General features: G+C 38.3%; 1 protein-coding gene across 3 annotated transcripts in view; it reads left to right on the top strand.

Annotated features, from left to right (window-relative positions):
• Positions 1–20291, top strand: part of CTNNBL1 (catenin beta like 1) — a 210358-nt gene that overhangs the window by 148115 nt on the left and 41952 nt on the right. For all 3 annotated transcript variants that reach the window (XM_069063520.1, XM_069063519.1, XM_069063518.1), the window contains exons 12-13: positions 12395–12492; positions 13949–14029. In XM_069063520.1, coding sequence (XP_068919621.1) covers positions 12395–12492; positions 13949–14029 — 179 coding nt within the window. The remainder of the gene's footprint in view (positions 1–12394; positions 12493–13948; positions 14030–20291) is intronic.

The raw sequence follows: 20291 nt of genomic DNA, 5'->3' as shown, positions 1-20291 counted from the left end.
TGGCTAGAACCCACATGTATGTATCTGATTCATCAGAGCCCACTTGCACATGTCTGATTGGCTCAGTGCATAGGCATGTAAGAGGCCGGAAAACTGAGTAACACACACAGAAAAACAGCAAAAATATCCCACTCTGCTTGTCGTTACATTGGTCCATTCTAATTTTCAGTGAGTTTGTAGCTTAGGCAAGGTTTTGTACTTCTGCCAAGTCTTTAATTCCTTTTCCAGTTCTTTCTTCCATAGCCCTCATTTTTTCCCCCAATTTTTCCTCCAGCACTCTCATTTTATTGATTAAAAACATTTTTTAACATTTGCTTCTTTTCTTCTAGGAATTTTAGTTGAATTTGTACCCTCACTGTTTTTCTTTAAGGTTTTGCTTGTAACTGTTTTGTAGCCATTTTTTTTCTCCTGGGTTTTTGTTTTGAGTCTTCCTGTCACCATAATGGTCCTGGTTCTTTCACTGACAATGTGACCTTATACATCATTTCTTCTTTGTTTCTTAACCTGAAAAAAAAAAATGAAGATATGAGCCCACTTAGCCTCACAGGAAGTTTGTGAAAATAAAATAAAATAGTATATAATAATAGATGTGAAAATTCCAATAGCATCTTATTCTTGATTCTTTGATACTTTCTTCCCCAAATTTTTTCATTACTTCATACTCAATTGATTTTTCTTGTTTTGTCTCTTTTGCATTTTTCCCCATGTCAGCCTCAAGTTTCCTATCTGCTCTAGCCTGTCACTTATCAATCTGATCCACTCATTTGACTTCACCATGTCTTTCCCCGTGGTTCAATTCAATACATTATTTATTTATTAAGCACATCTCTGTGTAAGACACTGTACCTAGGTGCTGGGGTTGTGTAAAGGTAGAAAATAAACAGTCTCTGCCTTTAAAGAGTTTACATTTTACTGGAATGATTCCTAAATTTTTATTTCTAGTTCTGAGCTATAAATCAACTTTTCCAAATGTCTACTGGGCTTTTCCACCTATATGTTCTATCCATATCTTAAAATCAACATATTTAAAACAAAACTCATTATCTTCCTCCCCCAAACCTATTCTTTCTCACATCTTTCCTCTTTCTGTTAATGGTACCCACCATTCATTCAGGTGTGAATAATTTTTTACTCCTATCTCTTTGCCACTTAATCAGTTACCAAATCCTATTGATTCTGATTTTGTAATACCTCCCACAAGCATCTTATCCTTACTATCCTCACTGCTATGACCCTAATTCAGGTCCTTATTCCCTCTCATTTGGATTATTATAATAGCTTTCTACCAGTCTTTTCACATCCCCATAATCCATCCTGTATAGCACTGTCTCATTAATCTTCCTAATATGCATTTCTTATCATATTACTTTATTGCTCAAAATCTTTTAGTAGCTCTTCATTGTCTAATAAATAAAGTCCAAATTCCTGAGCCTGGTATGCAAAGTCTCACTCATACTCTGGCACCATTCAGCCCTTCCCACCTTATTTTCTACTGCTTCTCTTCATGAATATCTTATGCTGGTCAGATTTGACATTATTACCTGGTATTGCTCACTTCTCAAAGGTCCACATGTGGAAAATCCTTCAAGGTCTGCTTCAGGTACTGTCTCCTCTATGAAGCCTTTCTTGCACTGCTTCCCTGGCCAAAGATGTTCTCTCCCTCCTAACTCTCAAAGCAGTAGTTTTTATAAGAGTTATTTTTTTTTAAAGCAGTTGGGGTTAAGTAACTTGCTCAAGGTTACATAGCCAGTTATTTTTGTGTGGGTGCTGAGTATCTGAGGCCGGAACCAATCCCAGGTCTCCTGATGCTGGGGCTGACGCTCTTACTCACTGCGCCACCTGGCCGCCCCTACAAGAGTTCTTTATGTGTCTTATCTTCCCTACTAGACAATGAGCTCCTTGTAGGTAGGGACATGGTGCTAGTTACTTTTCTAGTTCCCTTAACTCCTTGTTTATAGTAAATATTTTATAAATGTTTGTTAAATTGACTTGAATTTGAAAAATGGTAAAAGAACCATGTGCATCTAGTGTTATTATGCTATGGACATATGTTTTGATACATGGCTTTGATACAGAATCCTAGTATGCTGTTAGAAGCAGAGCTTTGCTGTATGCTACCTGCTTCATAAAATGGTTATAAAGATACCAAGAAGTAATAGAAAATGCTTTGAAAAGTAAACATTGTTGATTTTAGATCTAAATATTTTCTTGAAAGAACGCTGCAGTTTTCCAAGTTCCTGTTGTGCTCTGCAGGACTTACCAACACAGTGGAGTCTGTTGAAATGAATTTCTATTAAAGGAATTCCCAGGGTACCTGGAAATGATGTTCTGTAGGAAACTAACCTGTGAACCAACCACACTGTGTCGTAAAACTGTCCTCTTCAATGAGTACTTACTAAAGAAATCAATCTGGCAAAAGTCAAAAAACCCTTTTCCATATTTCCTGACACTTGTTCTTCACAGCCCCCTAGAGTATTGCTTGGGTGCATGCTTCTAGTAGTTTAATGCTGAAGTCAGAGATGTTATAACCTCTTGCTTTCCTCCCTTCATCCTTTAATATCAGATCTCTTCACAGGTTAATTTTTGCCATTGTCCAGAGGCAGGTTCATAAATGCCATTAATACCTTGAGTTACATATATTCATATGTAAGCATTGACTGGACTCTTATCAGTTCTTCCTTCCTCTCCCCTCCTCTCCCCTGAGCTCCTGCTTTGAAAGAACACATTTTTCTAATGTGGCTTTTCAGTGTCATAAGTGGGACTGTAGTTCCCAGTCTATCCTGTAAACCCATGGAACCCAGAATATTATGGCAAAAGGAAGAAAAAGACAGTGGATAGATCAAATCAAAGGCACAAAACACAGAGCCTTGAGCATAACAGCAGTTTGATAAAAGTTTGTTGAAAAAGAGAGGGTGCTTTTTTATCTGTATCATGGGTTAAATCCTCCACTGAAGTCTGATGCCTTGCAGTAGTGATCTTCAGTACTATGATGACTTCTGTCTAGTAAGTCCTAACAAGTATGTGTTTTTTGTGTTTATCATCTGAAAACCAGCCTAGTTCCCTGTGCTAGAGACTCATCTCTGGTTTACCACCACCAAAGGAATTTTTTGAAAATTACAACTGTTAAGAAATGAGAATGGGATTTAATGTATATCGTTGGAAGTCACATCATTCATTGACAAAATATGGGTTAAATGAGTTTTTATTAGCTAATATGGAGCCTAAATAATATCTGTAACATGGGAACAGACATCTGAATTCCTGAGGAACTTTTGGAACATAACCCATTGACTACTTGAAGATTCTCTGTGTGCCTAAGATTTCAGCTTGATATAAAGGCTAAGTAGATATCTGAGTCTGATGCTTCCTTAATTCATGCCATTGAGAAGGGAGAAAATGTACTACTGGTTGAAGGATCACTAACTTTTTCAGGTTACTTTGGACTCATTTAGAATCCTGAGAGAATATCCAAAGATACTAACTGTGTTTACTTCAAGGATTTGTGGTTTTTTTTTCAGTGTGGATGCTCTTTCACCAGATGTAGATCATAAGTTCACTCTACTACTTAATTAAGAGGATGTTCAAGAATTGCTGTGACTTAAAAAACAAATGAAATTGTTGCCTGGTAGTCACTCCTTTGATGGTAAACCATCTCTGAGCTTAGAGGCCAGACCTCAGAGGACATTTGCACAGCCTGTCCATCACTGGGCTGGACTTTGAAGCTTCCCTAGCTTAGCAGGACCTGCTAGAACTTGGGCTCCCAGTCCATTTGGGCTTCTGGTCCAGGGTCATCTTGGTGACAGGATGAGCCAGCCAAGACTCTAGTGAAGTGGCCCTCATGAGATATAAACATGCACATGTGCGTTTGCATGTATGTAGGATGATGTGTGGTATGCCATATGTGCATACATATTACATACACACTTACATAAATGAGAGTATTTGTATATGAGAGGCAATAGGGACATGGATAGCAAGTGTTAGTATCAGGTAGACCAGGGTTCAAGTTCTGCTTCTGATGCAAACCAGCTGTGTGACTCTGGACAAATCACTTAACTTCTTAGGGCTCCAAGAAACTCCCTAAGCCAGGGGTGGGGAACCTGCAGCCTCGAGGCCACATATGACCCTCTAGGACCTCAAGTGTGGTCCTTTGACTGAATCCAAACTTTACAGAACAAATCCCCTTAATAAAAGGATTTGTTCTGTAAAACTTGGGCTCAAGTCAAAAGGCCGAAGCCAAGGGCCTAGAGGGCCACATCTGACCTCAAGGCTGGAGGTTCCCCACCCCTCCTAAGCCTTTAAGTTACAGAGCAAGTGTTGATCTGCACTGGTAAAGAGAGTTCCTTATGGACCCTTCCCTATGTTGATAAAAATCATGGGTCAAATCAGAAACAACACATACACACACACACATCTTCCTTTAGGACAACGTTTGGTTTGACTCACATCAGTATTCACCTAGAGTGCCAGCACTCACATGTGTGACTCTGCCTGGGTTGCTGCATCCCCTGCTAGGCAGATGTCCATTATAATGAAATGTAAAAAAGGGGAAAAAAAATAATAAAAAAGGCAGAGGAGTGTAATGTTATGGCTTGATTTGACAGGACCTCCTGCTGCTACAGCTGCCAGTGCCAGGCATGGAACAGATTAATCTGTATTCCAACACGCCACTGCTGAAGTCAAGATCGATCTAATTAGGGTATTTTAAACACCCTGTTTGCATCCAAAAGTCTTCCCAGAAACCAGGATGTCTGTCCATCTGGGGAAGCAGTGGGAGAGGCAACAAGGTTCAAAAATAATACAGAAATAGCTTAAATTTTGGAAATGGAAGATATTGGTGTACGAACTATATGAGCCTATGATTTCCTTAGAACAAAAGAGCTAATGGCTTGGATGTTCACTAGAAACAAAGGCAATTTTGTAGCATTACTTTGAATTTTAAAGTAGATACAGTCTAGCTTGCCAAAATGATGGAATTGATTGCTTTGTGAAGATTGGAGCTTTTGTTGACCCTATCTCTGCCACACACACCCCCATCACCATGTCCTCCAAGCTCCTTGAAGCAGGCAGGTCCATTATTGAAAACCAGAGGAGGACAAGTAAACTAAAGTTTGCTTTGCTAACGTATGGTTATACCAGCGGCACAAAGTGATGAGACAATTTGTCGTTCTCAAGAAACACCAGCTAGATGTTTCAGGTCGCAAGACTTACTGATTCCTTCCTAGTTCCCTTCCACCCTCTTGGAAAAGTACAGATCACCTCATAATCACTAGAAAATGCCAACTTGTTCAACTCTGCTACCTGAATGACCTCTCCTTTTGTCAGGATGCCTGAGTAGTTTCTACCACAATTCCTTCCCTAGGTGTTCAATTTTCACATAAGATAGTGTCACTTTGGAAATTCCCTCAGTGATGGAAAATAGTGGAGCAGCACTCTTCAGGTTTTTGGAGGCATAATGTTGGTATGTTGTGGTGAGGAAAATGTGATAAGGACTCTGAAAGGGGATGAAGATGGTCTTTTCTGGAGTTTGTGTCTTCTCAGATACAAATTCCTAGGAGGCATGCATGTAGCATGCATGCATCCTTTCAACAAGTACTTTTCAAATGCCCATTTTAAATGCTTCCCATGTAACAGACATGTTGTCTGGCACTCCAGATGCAAAGACAGTCTGTGCCATCCAGGAGCTGGAATTCTCCTGGTGGAGGTGGATGGGAAAGCAATAGATACACAGGGTAGTATGATATAAAATAGGGCATATTGGGGCAAAGGAGAGAAACAAAATTCAAGGAAAATTTCAGTTGGTGAGAGGAGAGAAGCCTTCATAGAGGAGGTGGCACCTAAGCACAGAGGGTGGTTAATGTTTGCTGAATTAAGGAGCTGTGGTTTTACTGCAGTGTGGTTTATTAGAAAGAACATTAGGGTGTTTATTGAAAGGTAATTTTGTGTCAAAACAGTGTATTTTTAGAAAAGCATTAGACTCCCAGGAAGAAGAACAGGGTTTGAGTGTCAGCCCCAGTACTTACTAGTTGAGACTCTGTGGGCAAGTTAGTTAATCTCTTAGAAGCTCTTAACCTTTTTTATGCCCTTGGAGCGCTTTGGTAGTCTGGTGAAACTAGCTTTTCTCATTCATGTTTTTAAGTGCATTAATAAATATATAGAATTACAAAGGAAATGAATTATATTGAAATAGTTATCAGAATTTTTTTTTGAGTTCACAAGACCTAGTGACTTAGAGCTTCTTTCTTCTCATCTGTAAAATGAGACTAATAATACTTGTACTGTCTATCTCACAAGGCTATTGTGAAGGAAAGTGCTTTGAAAACCTTAAAGTGCTATGGAAATGTGAACTATTTGGGGCCCTGTTGATAATTCTGGCCTTAATTCCATGGATTTTATAGTTTAGGATGGTGTATGAGAGCCATACCTCAAGAATCAGCTATCCCCTCCAGACCGCTGGATTATGGCCTGGGGTTATTTTGATTCTGTTATTGAGAAGGTAGTATAAACTGTCTGAAGTTCCAGATGCTTTTCTTTTTCTGTACTGATCATGAAGTGTAGCTTCTGTTTTGTTGCAGGATCAAAGGGCAGGTGATTACCATGGCCAGATACATTTATTTTTATTAAACAGAAGGGCTATTTCCATGTAGATTTGCAGTGACTCTCTGGCTGCTAGTAAATTGCCACCACCACCCCCAGGGCTGGCTGATATGAGTCTGGTATTATTTGGTTTTATTGGCAGTCACACAGGCCCTTTATTTTAATTTATTAAGGGATTAAAGAGTAAGAATGGAATTGGCCTTGCTCTGTCTTAGGGTAACAACAAATCCCCAGTGATAAAAAATTAGGCCACCAGCTGAGAACATCCAGTGGTCTGAGCACCACTTTTTATCTGTAGGGGCCAGTTAGAATACCACAAATAGGCTTAAATGAGTTCATAGGGACTTATACATAGTAAGGTTATTTAAGAAAAAACAAATCAAATATTTGAGAAATGAGAGTGAATGCTATAGATATTTCACATATATGTGTGAGAATAGCTGTGAAGACACTGTTTATACAGAAAATGGTGTGTGTGTGTGTGTGTGTGTGTGTGTGTGTGTGTGTGTGTGTTTACCCGCTAGTGTTTATGGAATAGAGATTCGGGGAGATAGCTGAGCCTGGCCTGTCTGCTTGGGAGAATAACACTCTTTGATATTTTAAAACAACAGCAAACCCAAGCCTAATATTATTTTGGTGTTTACTGAGGAGTGGGAATAGGTTATGTTGATCCAGCCACATTCTCTCCTCTATGCTCCCCAAATAGCATGCCACTACTCTCTGTGACCACAAAAAAGAGAGTAGAGCTATCTGAGGATAAGGACCATATTCCATTTGAACTTTTTCTCTGCCAACACCTGATACATAGAAGATAGTTAGTGTTTGTTGAATCTATCAGTCCAGTGGGCTTCTCCTTAGTACTGAGCTTTTTACCCATTGAGCTAATAATGCCTCATATCTGAAATAAACCTGAAAGAGAAGTCCTCTTCAAAGGCTTAAGCATCCATTAATCCCCTTTTGAGGGGAGTATGATCAGGCTGCCCTTCATACAACTTTGAGTAATTAGAGTCTGAAATAGCCAATGATCTGACAGTGAAGCTAGGCATGGCAGGGGTTTGCACTGGCACAGTGAAAATAACTTGGCATGCCACAACTCTGGTGAGTTACTGGTGACTGGCAAGTGTAGATTTGATTTCACTTCCCTGAAACCATGTTAATTACCTAATATTGACTCTTATTTAATGGAAGGGAAGGGGACTGTTTGTGTATATACTGTCACTCTCTTAGAGATTGTAGTGCAAGTCATATCCACCCAGTCTGCATTGACGCATCCATATCATCCTTCACCTCCATTTTATCCTGTCGAAATGACAGAGCAGCTGAATGGTGTTGGCCACCAGATAAACCTGTTATCTCCCCTGCTCTTCCTGCCAGCAACTCTCCCCATCTCCTTGGTGCATGAAAAATTGACACCACCTTGGGCTGAAATCTGTTCCTGAGGAAGCTACATTTATTAGTAGCTAATGAAACTGTGTGTACATGTGTGTGTGCGCACGTGTTTTATTTGGGTGGTTAAAATAGTCTCCTTTCTGTTTGTCAGATAGGTTACCTGTAAGTCAAAAGAGAATAACATCCCCAGTAGAATATGTGGCAGAAATATGGGTAGCTTCAGCATACTGTAAATTGACAACCTGTCCTCTACTTAAAGTCCGAAATAAATAGGTAAATGTCATTTGTTCTTAGTATACCACTGCAATTGATCAAGGTGTCTCATGCCTGAGGCTAGAAGGAGCCGAGGAAGTGCATGCTAATCTAGTTTGATGTCAGAAAAGATGATTCTTCTATATATTACATTTTCCTTGGTGACAGTAACAGATTCTGACATCCTTTATCCTTTGCCCTGCTTCCCCCATTCCTTGGTGAGGTATAGGAAGAGAGTTTTGTTGCAGGTATTTGTTATCAATCTTAATCAACAAGATTAGTGTGAAGAAGTCATTGAGAAGTTCCTATTCAGTGTCTTTTGAACTGTCTTGAATCTGGAGTCTTTTCTTAATTTGGAAAGAATGATTCTATAAAAGGAGAAGGCAAATATACAGTTTCCATGTGGCTTTTCTAAACTGCTTTATTTAAAATCTTATTAAAACTTAATCTTTGATCAAAATGCACATTTATTCCCTACCTATTTTGGGTGTGCTGTTCTTCCATTTTCAAACCTTTGGTAATTCTCATTTGTTCTTTCCCCTATCCTTAAGAGTTTCATGGAATCCTATATTTAGTGCTGGAAGAAACCTCTGATCATCTAATCCAACCTTCTTACTTTACCCCTAAGAAAACTGACATGCATGGAGAGGCCCAGAATCACTTATGTTTTAAATAGAAAAGCCATGATTTTGAATCCTTGTCCTCTGATGCCAAATACTGACTCCAAAAGCTCTTTCTATAATGTCACCTATCTCCTACTTAAATACTTGATCATTATCTGGTTTTAAATGGGAATAGCAAGGCAAACCTAAGATTTGAAAAGCCTTGGTGAATATCTAATCTGTATAGCAAGAAATAACTCACATTGTGTTCTTGTGTATTTTTCTAGTATTTAAGTGAAAAACACTGGTTTTCATTTGACACCTGGGGTTTACATTTAAATTATTTGCTTAGAAGTCTTTCTTGGAATATAACACATATCCAGCAAAGAATGTCACACTTACCCTGTTTTGTCCATCAAAGTCTGCTAGAGAAGACCAGTTGTTCAGCACCTAAGCCTTTTTTGTCAAGGAATAAGCCCTATACATATGTCTAGCACAAATACAGAAAACCATTAAGAACCATTCACACCCTGCTGGCATGTCCACACCCTTGGTAAGAAGGCAACTATGTATCCAGTATTCAGAGTTGGGATGGCTCCTGAAATCTGGCTGGTAATGTCTTGAGTTCATATTATACAGCAGCATTACCCCTACTCAATCCTAGAGTTTGTGTAATGATGATAGATAAAATCCAAAGGCCTTAAGTTTGCTAATTTCTTGTCTAGATGGTACGTTTTACTTATAGTGTTCATTCAATGATATATAAAGTAGAATAATGTAGTAAAATTACTGTGAAGTACAATTCTGTTACATATCCATAAGCACAATGCTACACTTTTTTCATATAGAATAATTTAATAATATTATTGTACTAATACTTATTTTATACCTTGATCCTATGTTTTCAAAGTGCTCATACTTTGTGATAAGTGAGGATAAAAGTTCTTTTTGAAATGCAGGCAAGATGACTATCTTTTAATGCGAACTATTATTATTTTGGAAGGGTTGAAGGCTCCTCTTTTTGGAGTGAATGTTAGAATCAGTTATTCCCACTTACCTTGATAGATTCCCATACATGGGATCATACTCAAGTGTTTAAACAGTAATTAGAGTGCTTTCAAGTCTTTTCTTCGAACTTTTGTAGTTATTGGGGTTGAGTTTTAATGTGGTATTCACCTACAGTATGTATGAACAATTTTAAAATGAAGTGAAATATTCTATAAACAATGCATATTGCAGCCGCTTATAAAAAGAAAATGGAGTGCACAAATTATTCTGCTGGAAAGTGAATGAGAACATGAGAAATTGCACCTAAAGTTTTGTTATTAACTGATGATTATAAAACTGAAAAGCTAAATTGATTGTACTTGAATGAATGTACTTAGTTTGATCTTAGTTACTTTGATTTAAATGTCTAAGTTATGTCTCCTTAAAAATGTGTTTGACTGTAATTCATGTTGGACCGCAAGGGTTGTTGATATGTAAGTAAGTTGTGTTCATTATTTCATAGGATAATCTATACCAGTTTTATAATTTAAGTGATATTTAGATAATCATAATAACTATATTTGGCAAACTAGTAAAAATTTTCAGTATTGTTTTCTCCCCTTGGAAAAAAGAAAGAAAGGCAACTGTAACCTTTCCTGCAAAATGACAACATCCAATAATAGAAGGTCCTTGTGAGACATTCAGATGTGGCATCTTGGCTTTAAAATTAGGCAGAGAAGAAGAAAAATAGAGAAAACTAGTGTCCATTAAGTGCAGGAGATTGTTTTTTGGTTTTTATCTCATTTAAAGTCAGAGCTAGCCATCTTAATGGTTCTTTGTCATATGTGCACAGGGACTAATCAATCCATTTATGCATGGACACATCTTTGTTAGGAAGGGTTTATGAAGAGTGTGGTGGAAAGACCCATAGATTTTCATCAGAAAATCTGGGTTTGAATTCTAGCTTAGTACCTTATTACCTACATGAGTAAACTTGACCAAGTTCCTTCCTCTCTAGTCTTCAGTTACCTCATCTGTAAAATGTAGAGATCGGATTGATGATTTATTTCTAAGGTCCCTCCCAGCTCTATGTTTCTATACCCTATCTACAGGTAATAGGTTTATTTCTACAATATGCCCTTCAGAACTTTGCAAGTTCTCTATGCCTGCCAAATAAAACCATATAATTTTCAAAATGTGTTTGAGTACCTTACCTAGGAGAGCAAAGTTGTTGGGTATGTACATTTTCAGTTTACAAAACAAGTTTGTGCTAAGGAAAAAAAGGAGCCATTTAGAGGAGAGAGGCTGCCTAATTGTGATTTCCTTAGCACTGTTGAATCAATGACTATAAAGGAAACCAAAGGTGGCATTGGAATATAGAGATGTTCTTAGGTAATGTGTTTATTGCCTTTAAACTGTTGTATGTTTTAAAATAAACCTTGCTCGAATTTTTTTTTTTACCATTGGCAAGATTCTGCCACCTTTTTTACAAGGCCCTTTTAAAATCTTTTAAAAGAAATAACAACTAGCATTTATATAGTGCTTCAAGTCTGTGGGAGATAGGTGCTATTATTATCCCTATTTTATAGATGAGAAAACTGATACACAGAAGTTAAGTGATATGCTTAGGGCCACACAGCTAGTAAGTGAGTGGGGGTAGGATTCAAACTCAGGTCTTTGTGACTCCAAATCCAGCACTTTATGCACTGTGTCACCTAGCTGCCTAAAAGAAAGATAATGATTCATTTTTAAAGCCCGGTTGGTATGATGCATTAGTGAGGCAGCTTGGCAGAGATAAAGAGCTAGCCTCAGTACCAAGAAGACCTAGGTTCATCTTTTGCTTCTGACACATACTTGTTTGTGCTCTGGACAAGTCATTTAACTTTTCAATGACATAGGCAGTTCTCTAAGATTATAAATTGCAGAAAAGGTGCTAACCTGGTTTGGTAGAGAAAGTTTTCACATCAAGAGACCTGTATTAGAAATCACAGGTCTAATCCCTATCCCTGTGATTTTTGAAGCTTATAAATGGTTCAAATGCTTTGAGACTTGAAATTAGGATTTTAGCTATGTATTGATGATGATCATTCTAACTTGTGTAGATGGTGCCCTGTCATGTTTCTTTTTCAATTCTTGGATATTTACCTAGAAAAGTTATAAGATAGATTGAGAATTTGGTAGAATCAATCTTATTTATCCATTATTTTCATATTAAATGGATGAGATTAATAGTCTATTCACATATCATTTCTGTAAATAAGGGCTTTATTTGAAGTTATGCTGTAGAAAAATTGACTATCAATGAATATGAGGCAGAATTGGGATTCTGACTCATTTTGATTCTGAAGGTGCCCTTGAAGAGAGTATTCTTTTGGAATTAATATTTCTTGCTCACTAAATAAAGATCCTTGGTTTCCAGGTGATAAAATTTGGGTACTTACTTAGTTAATCAGTAATAGCAGTCCAAGAAGGCTTCTTAGTTTTTCTTTGGTAGAATGATACCAAAACTAACAGGAATAATAATCTGACCTCTGACCTTAGTATGTTCTTTCTCTTTCCCAACCCAGAGCATGTCTGTTCAATCCTGGCCTCCCTCCTGAGGAATCTGAGAGGGCAGCAACGAACTCGACTGCTGAACAAATTCACAGAAAATGATAGTGAAAAGGTGAGCACTCCAATATTTTTGAACTAATGATTATAGGACAGTTGGCCAGCCTGGTACCCAGAATGGAGTTGGATTCTTTGGTGAATAAGAAGGTGGTGAATAGGAGTGCTGGCCACAGATTGTCTAGTCTTGAAATTCTATAAGCAGTTCATTCTTTATGATTGAATCAGAAGGTCTTATGGAAATATTATATTGGAACCCTGGGACAGTAGGGTAACCAGGACAAGGGAGTATAGCTCTTGATGAAAGTAGATGTCACCAACTACTTCATATTTTGCCTAGGGCCAGCCACTTTTGACCCATGGAATAAGATACAGTGAAACAGGGAATCAAATATATATATTCTTATCTGAAAAGCAGAGTAAGAAAATTATGTAGATTGGACATAGGCAGCTTTTAGCCATGATTGCTTTATCACTCAGGGCCAAAACGCTCCAATCTAGCCTCCTGGGATTGTATTTTCTGCCTGTGTTATAGTAGAAAACATTGTTGTGCCATTTGTCCCTATCTTAGAGAGAGATATGAAGCCCTCTCTTTTGACCCCTATCTTGCCACTTGTAGCCTTACTTGACCCCAGCTTAGACATAGGCTGTACCTTTAAACAACCATAGGTTCCCAGGGGCTGTATGTAGGCGTTTTAAAACCACATCTGAGGTTAGTCTTATTCAGTCAACTGTTGGATAAATACCAGGACAGCCAAGAGTCTGATGATACTAGCCTAATAAACAGACAGGTCAGTATTCTGGGCACATTTCAAAATGATTTTTCAATCACTTAGATGTCTTAGAGAAAATGAGACTTTTTTTTCTTTTTCCAACCTATATAGGGCTCCTTAGGGCCAAGTTTGAAGCATTGCTTTTCCAAGTTTGAAACTGATGTTTGAGTTATTGCTGAGCAAAAGTCAGGGATCTTTTTTGAAGCTGCTGAAGAATCTTTCTTCTATTCTCCTATAACTCAAAAATCAACGAAAGAAGTTTTTTTCATAACTTAAAAAAAATCAGCTTTGGGGCAAATCCCAAATATGAAAGATTTCCATTTGAAAGGAGAAACCTCTGGAAAGTTCTAAGTAAAAACCAAGTATATGACTTTAAGGCCCAGTTCTTTGCAGGGAGGGGCAGGGCTCTTTTTTCTTTTTTTAAATACTTGAAACCATCGTAGGTCTGTGAGGACTGGAATGTGTCATATCCTATTGGAAACAGGCTGAAATTCAAGAAGCCTTCATCCTAAGTGCTTACTTTGTTCTTCATTTTCTGTTTTCTTTAATTTTTTCTCTAAACTGTTCCCAAGCAGAGAATTTCTTGGATGTGAGGAGTTGAGATGTCTGGTTTCCTTTGTGAGAACAGGCCTTGTGGGATGCAAGAAACGGCCAACAGATGAATAGGAAATGAATTGCTCCTTTCTCTTGCTGTTTTCTTTCCCTCTCACTCATGTCTGTGTATCTTTCTTTCTCTCATAGGTTGACAGACTAATGGAGTTGCATTTTAAATATCTGGATGCAATGCAGGTGGCTGACAAGAAAATTGAAGGAGAAAAACATGTAAGCATCATTTACTGACCTTTGATTCTAACTCTTTTCTCCATACTTTGGGACAGATAGGGACAGAGGTACAGATGAGAGGCACTTACTGGATTTCTGTGGTTGTTATAATTGTTCTTCTGACAGGAATTTCAGTCCTTTGGTAGTAAGTGTCTCTGTCATTGATCTGGGCCAGATATGGAATCTATATGAATGACAAAAAACCCTTGATGGCAACTCATCTTAAGAGAAATCTGATCAAAATAATGTTCAGTGTCTTTGTGCCATGTTGGCTTCTTCTTGTTATTCATAAGGCAGGCCTTCATAACAATGTTTTTCATTGAAACAGAATCATTTGATTGGGGAATAATTTTTTTTGTATTATAAATGAATTGTAGAATCATAAAAAACATTGGAATCACTTAAATACTCCAGTGAATCTGTGATCTCATCATTGTGGATGTTCCCTCAAATGATGAAGACCACAGTGTCTTTATGCCTACCTATTGCCTCATGAGTTCATCACAAAGGATCTAGCCAGTGTGTTGAAGGGCTCCCCCCTGTTCCCATACCATAAGGATACCAGTAGAACACACAGGCTGGACCTGGTTGTTCCTTACTCTCTCCAAGTGATCAGTCTATATTGTTTTTTCATCATACATTTCTTTGAGGACGTCTTCATCCTTCACTGTGGCTTTTCTTTGTAGTTCCTTATTTGTATGCATTACAATTTTCTTTTATCTTAATCTGCATCTCTCCCCTGGAGCCACAGGAGAACTTAAAGATCATTTAGTCCATTCCTTCATTTTACATAGAAGGGACTGACTCAGAGAAGAAAAAGTGAACTCAGGGGCACACAGCTTATATGGCTTATTTGTTCAGTTGCTGAAAGATAGATTGTTTTAAGAAAGGTAAGATCTCTCTGCTTGTCTTTCTTGGCTCTCTATTCATAACTTGTATCTCGTGTATTTAGGTCTTACTATCTTCCTTATTCATTACTGATTTCTGCCATTTTCTTCTGTTGCTGTAACTAGAGTTAGGTTTTTTTTCCTCTCTTGTGTTTCATGTATGGTATGACTTCTTGTAGTTTTTGGTTTTTTTTTTGCTTTTTGGAGGGTAATTTGGGTTAAGTGACTCAAAGTCACACGGCTAGTAAGTGTGTCAAGTATCTGAGGCTACATTTGAACTCAGGTTCTCCTGACTCCAGGGCTGGTGCTCTATTCACTGTGCCACCTAGCCGCCCCTATGGTATGACTTCTAACCATGAAATTCCTTATTCTAAGTCATGTTTTAGAACTGTTCCTTGTTTCTCTGCATCGTCCCATTTGTTATTTGCTATCCCTTAAGTGTGTGCTTCAAGCTCTTGTGTCTGAGTCTTTGGAATCAGTCTTTTTGACCCCTAGTTCTGTGCTTGTAATGGGCAGGAGTCCAAGGAGCTGTTATATGTACTTGGAGTAGATGAATGCACGTGTGCGTATATGCACATATATATGTATGTGCGTGCATGTGTGTGTGTGCACGTGCATGTATGCATCAGTAAATGGATAATCCTTCCAGCAAGCCTGTACAATACCATACCTCTCTGAGCTATTTTGTGTGCCATACGTCATTAAGTCATTCACTAGTTTAGCAGCCATTTATTAAACACATACTGTGTGCACAGCACTGTGTAGGTACTTGGGGAGATAGATAATTAAGACAGTCCCTGCCTTAATGGAGCTTATAGTCCATTGGGGAATATAATAGCTATGGTGTAGAATAGAGAAATAGCGGAATGAAAGTACAGACTGCTACGCAGGCAGGTGATGAAACTTTTGGGGCAGACATGTTGCTAACTCTGTTGTCTCTTTTTATCTCCTACCAAAGTCTGCCCTGTGTCTTACCAGTATCCGTATTTAGGTATGCCCTTTGTGCTATGTGCAGTTGCAGTAGTTTACATTTTATAACTTACAATTATAGAATTGCTGAGTTGGAATGAACCTCAAAGGTTCATTTGTATCTGTACCTTAATCATGAATCTTATCTTTAGCTTTGAGGCAGTTAAGTGGCACAGTCTATGGAGAACTGGACCCAGAGTCAGGAAGACTTAAGTTCATATCCCTCCACAAACACTTCCTAGCCATTTGACCTTGGGCAAGTCACTTAATATCTTGTGTACTTAAGTTTCCTCAACTATAAAATGGCGATTATAAGAGCACCTGCATCCCAATGCTGTTGTAAGAATCAAATGAGATTATGTAAAATGCTTAGCCCCAGTGTCTGGCACATAGTAGGTGCTATATAGATATTATCATTATTGATATTACCGTGTTTCCCCGATAATAAGACCTATCCCAAAAATAAGCCCTCCCCTTACTGTGTAAGATTCCTCTAAAATAAGCCCTCCCCCCAAAATAAGCCCTATTGAGATTGCTACTGTAGTGAAGGTGATCCCCTACGCTACACGCTACATTACGGTACCCTCTGTATGCACCGTCCCCCCCCCCCCAGTGAAATGCATGCCGCGCTCCGAGCTGCATCCAATCAGAGCTGCAGCAGTGAGCGCGTCATCCTGTTCTTCCCCAGTGATTTGCTTATTGAATAAAAGGTACATTTTTTTGTTCACATTTACCTGTTTATTAAAATTGCTGTCAATGTTCATTAAAATAAGCCCTCCCCTGAAAATAAGCCCTCTGGTGTTTTTCTGTCCAAAAAAATATAATAAGACAGTGTCTTATTATCGGGGAAACACGGTATTATTATCATCAATATCATCCCTCATGACTTGTCATTAAAGACCTCCAGTCACAAGGAACTCACTCAGTGTCTGCTAGGGAATCTCATGCCATTTTTGGACAACTTTAATTGTGAGGTAGTCGTTCCCTATTTTGGACCAAAATCTACTTCCTTATAACTAACTTCCACTTCCAGTTCTACCCATAAGAATGAAGTGAAATAAGTCTGATTCATTTTCCATGTGACTACCCTTCAGATAGTTGAATATGTTTGTGATCTTCCCAGTCTTTGGACTTCTTCAAGCTCAGAATTCCTAGCTCCTTGAGTTGATCCTCATGAAACATCATTTTGAAACCCCTTAACCATTCTGGTAACCCTCTTTTGGGATGTATTTCAGCTTGTCAAGATCTTCTTAAAATGAGATGCCCAGAATTGAACATAATATTCCAGATCTGGTTTGACCATAGTGTAGTACAATGGAACTCTCACCTGAATTGGTCTGAAACGAATATTAATATATCTCAAGATTGGATCTATTTTGGGTGTGTTTTTTTTTTAATCACACATCTCACTCATTTAACACGCAGTCCAGTAATACTTCTAATTTTTTTTTTATCATTTACATTATTTTCTAGATATAACTTCTTGATCCTGTATTTGTACAATTGATTTTTTTAATCTGGGTGCAGGACTTTACTTTTTTCCTTGTTTAATTTCATCCTTTTAAGTTTCAGCTCACTGTTCTGTTAAGCTTCTTTTTGCTCCTGATTCTAATCTTCCAAATATTCCTGTAGTATTCATACTTAGTGAGCCTTCAAATGTTTGTGTATTCATTTTTGATTAACAGTGACTTTTTTTAATGCCCTGATTTTTTCTTTCTTCTTTTATTCATTAATTATTATCTGTCCGTACTTGACACAGTGGATCCACCAAATATTAACTTTTATTATCTTTTTGTTCATTGTTTCTTCTTTTGTCAGAATAGCCAAACCTTTTTCCTGTTATACAGAATTTTTGGCCTCCCAGTTGTCTGTGGTCTCATTCCTCATTCCTCAGTCCCACCTTCAAATTGGACGGGGTGTCTTATTTTCTGTTCATTTTGCATCCAAACTGTTTGCTACTAAAAATGTCTTCTACAAGAAAGTAATGGGGGAAAAAACCCCTAATATATTGTAAACTATATAGACTACAAGTTCTAAAGCTGAACTTTAGGTACTGGTCTATTCAAATACTTAGTTCTGGTCTTATTTCTTGTATCTTGATCATATTCAGTTGTGGTTTTGCTTGTGGTTGTTGTAGAGTTAGTCTTTTCTTCTGGATTTGTGTCTCAATCATCACTGCCTTCTGTTTACTCATAATTCTAGCCTTACTTCCTGAATTGTGACTTTGTGTCAGAACCAGGCTCTGACACATTTCCCAAAAAGAATGTTTGTCTTATTAGATCCTGATATATGTTCCTCCCTCTGGGCAATGAGTATGATATTCTTCATGGAGCTCAGAAACAGCTCATGTCATTGAGCTGTATCTAGGGCATTTTCTGGTAGTTGCTTGCCCCTCTTACACTCCACCCAAGTCTGAGCTCTGCAGTCTCCTAAACAGTCTGGTATCAGTGAAGCATAGCTGTAAACTCTAGATTTCTCTCATTCATCCCTGGTCTGGGCTTCTGTCTGCCTTCCAGATACATAGTTGCTTCTCCAGATGTCGCTGCCCATACCACTTCCCTAGTGCCTGCAGCTTTCTAGTTGTCCTTTGTGTAGACCTTGGCTGGAAAAAAGGCATTTAGAATTGAATAGAATTTAGAATAGAATCCTTTAGTTTCTTGATTATTACTCTGTCTAGTGTCCTTTTTTGGTCCTTGATGAAAAAGTTAGAGGTGATCTGTTCCACTGTCATTCCATCCACCATGTGAGCTAAGAATCTCAGGCTCAGGTGGCGAGGTGGCACAGTGAATAGAGCATTGGCCCAGGAGTCAGTAGGACCTGAATTCAAATTCGGTCTCAGATACTTGACACACTTACTAGCTGTGTGACCTTGGGCAAGTCACTTAACCCCAATTGCCCTGCCTTCCCCCCTCCAAAAAAAAGGGGGGGAGGAATTACAAAGAATCTCAGGCTCATTTTCTATCTCACTTTTATTCTTACTGTATATATATGATAAACACTTAAAGATTGTTTAAAATTTGAACTGCTATATTATATCTTTTTGTCTTAATGAAAATTCTTACCATGTTTGGATCACACCTGTAGGTTTGCTTTCATTTCTGGCTACTTTATTTTAAGGGGGATATTGGCAAAATGGAGCAAATCCCAAGTAAGGAAACCAGAAGGGTAAAGAAATTGGAAATGATGTCACATGAGGCATGGTTGAAGGAATTGGAGATATGTTAGTCTGGAAAGGGGGTTGGGAGTGGAGAGAAATGCAGTTATTACTGTAAAGTATCTGAAAAACTGTTATGTGAAAGAAGGATTATATTTTCAGAATTATGCCAGTTTACCTGTCTCATATGCTGGAGAGGATATTCTTTTTTAAGGTAGGAAGATAGATTGTACGGCCTTTGCATTCCTTTCTAGCTCTCAAGTTTGGTGATTCCATAATTAAAAACAAATTAAATTTTCCATTGAATTATGCAAGGTTCTAGCAGAAAGCTGAATGGGACTGGCACCATTGTCACTTTCCGTTGGATGAGGCTATAATTGACTTTTAAAATTTTTTTCTATTTCATTTTTTGGATTGTGTCAGGGCAACAATGTAACATTCAGTGATTGGCAATTGGTGAGTGACTTCTAATCTTTCTCACCTTCCTTTGGAAAGTCCACTACACTGAAGGAGAGACATTTTTCAGATTAACTAGATAGTACTGAACCCAGAGTTAGCTCTTGTTCAATATAGCCCTCAAATACAAGTCTGGGAGGCCCAAGTCCTGTTACCAACTAACATTTTCCTTGAGGTAAAACTGGAACAGAGTTTTGAGGAGAAAACTACAAGTAAGCTGTTGGGAATCAGGAAGCAGCTTGCTGAACTGTTTGTAAGCTTGGCCTGCTTCCCACAAGATTATCTGTATCAGCATTGAAGAGGGTGTGAAATTGATTAGCACTGACGGAAAATAATCACTACAGCCACTCTCCCCAGCATACAAGGAGCCCCTATGTGCCATGGGCTCCAATGCCCCTGCCATTTTCCGGCAACATCTGTCTCTTTGATGCCAAGGCCATTTTGCTGGGCACTGGCAAACATTCCAAGACCATTAGTACTCAGCAGCTTCACCGCTGCTCAAAGAGACACATGGGTGAGGGATGAATTTGTGAGTCAAGTTCGCCGCCAGCATTCAGACTCCATATGGACGGCTGCTGCTTCACAAATGTAACATGGCTCAGAGCAAAATGGCTTTACCCTGCTGTTTTTGTCTCTACCTTGCCCCCTTTTGGTTAGAATTTTCACCATTATATTTGGATTTGTATATATTTTAACTGTTTGTAAAAGAAAGGGTGAGATTAAGTATAAAACCAGGTATGGTTTTATCTCTCTTTATCTGTTAGGAAAATTTCAGTGTGAGTAAACCATAATCAGA

The sequence above is a fragment of the Petaurus breviceps genome, unplaced genomic scaffold (assembly GCF_028583685.1).
Source record: "Petaurus breviceps papuanus isolate PSGF00001 unplaced genomic scaffold, PetGlider_PUasm1.0 90591, whole genome shotgun sequence".
NCBI lineage: Eukaryota > Metazoa > Chordata > Mammalia > Diprotodontia > Petauridae > Petaurus > Petaurus breviceps.
Note: the sequence above shows the minus strand (reverse complement) of the source record. Positions and strands in the feature narration are given on the sequence as shown.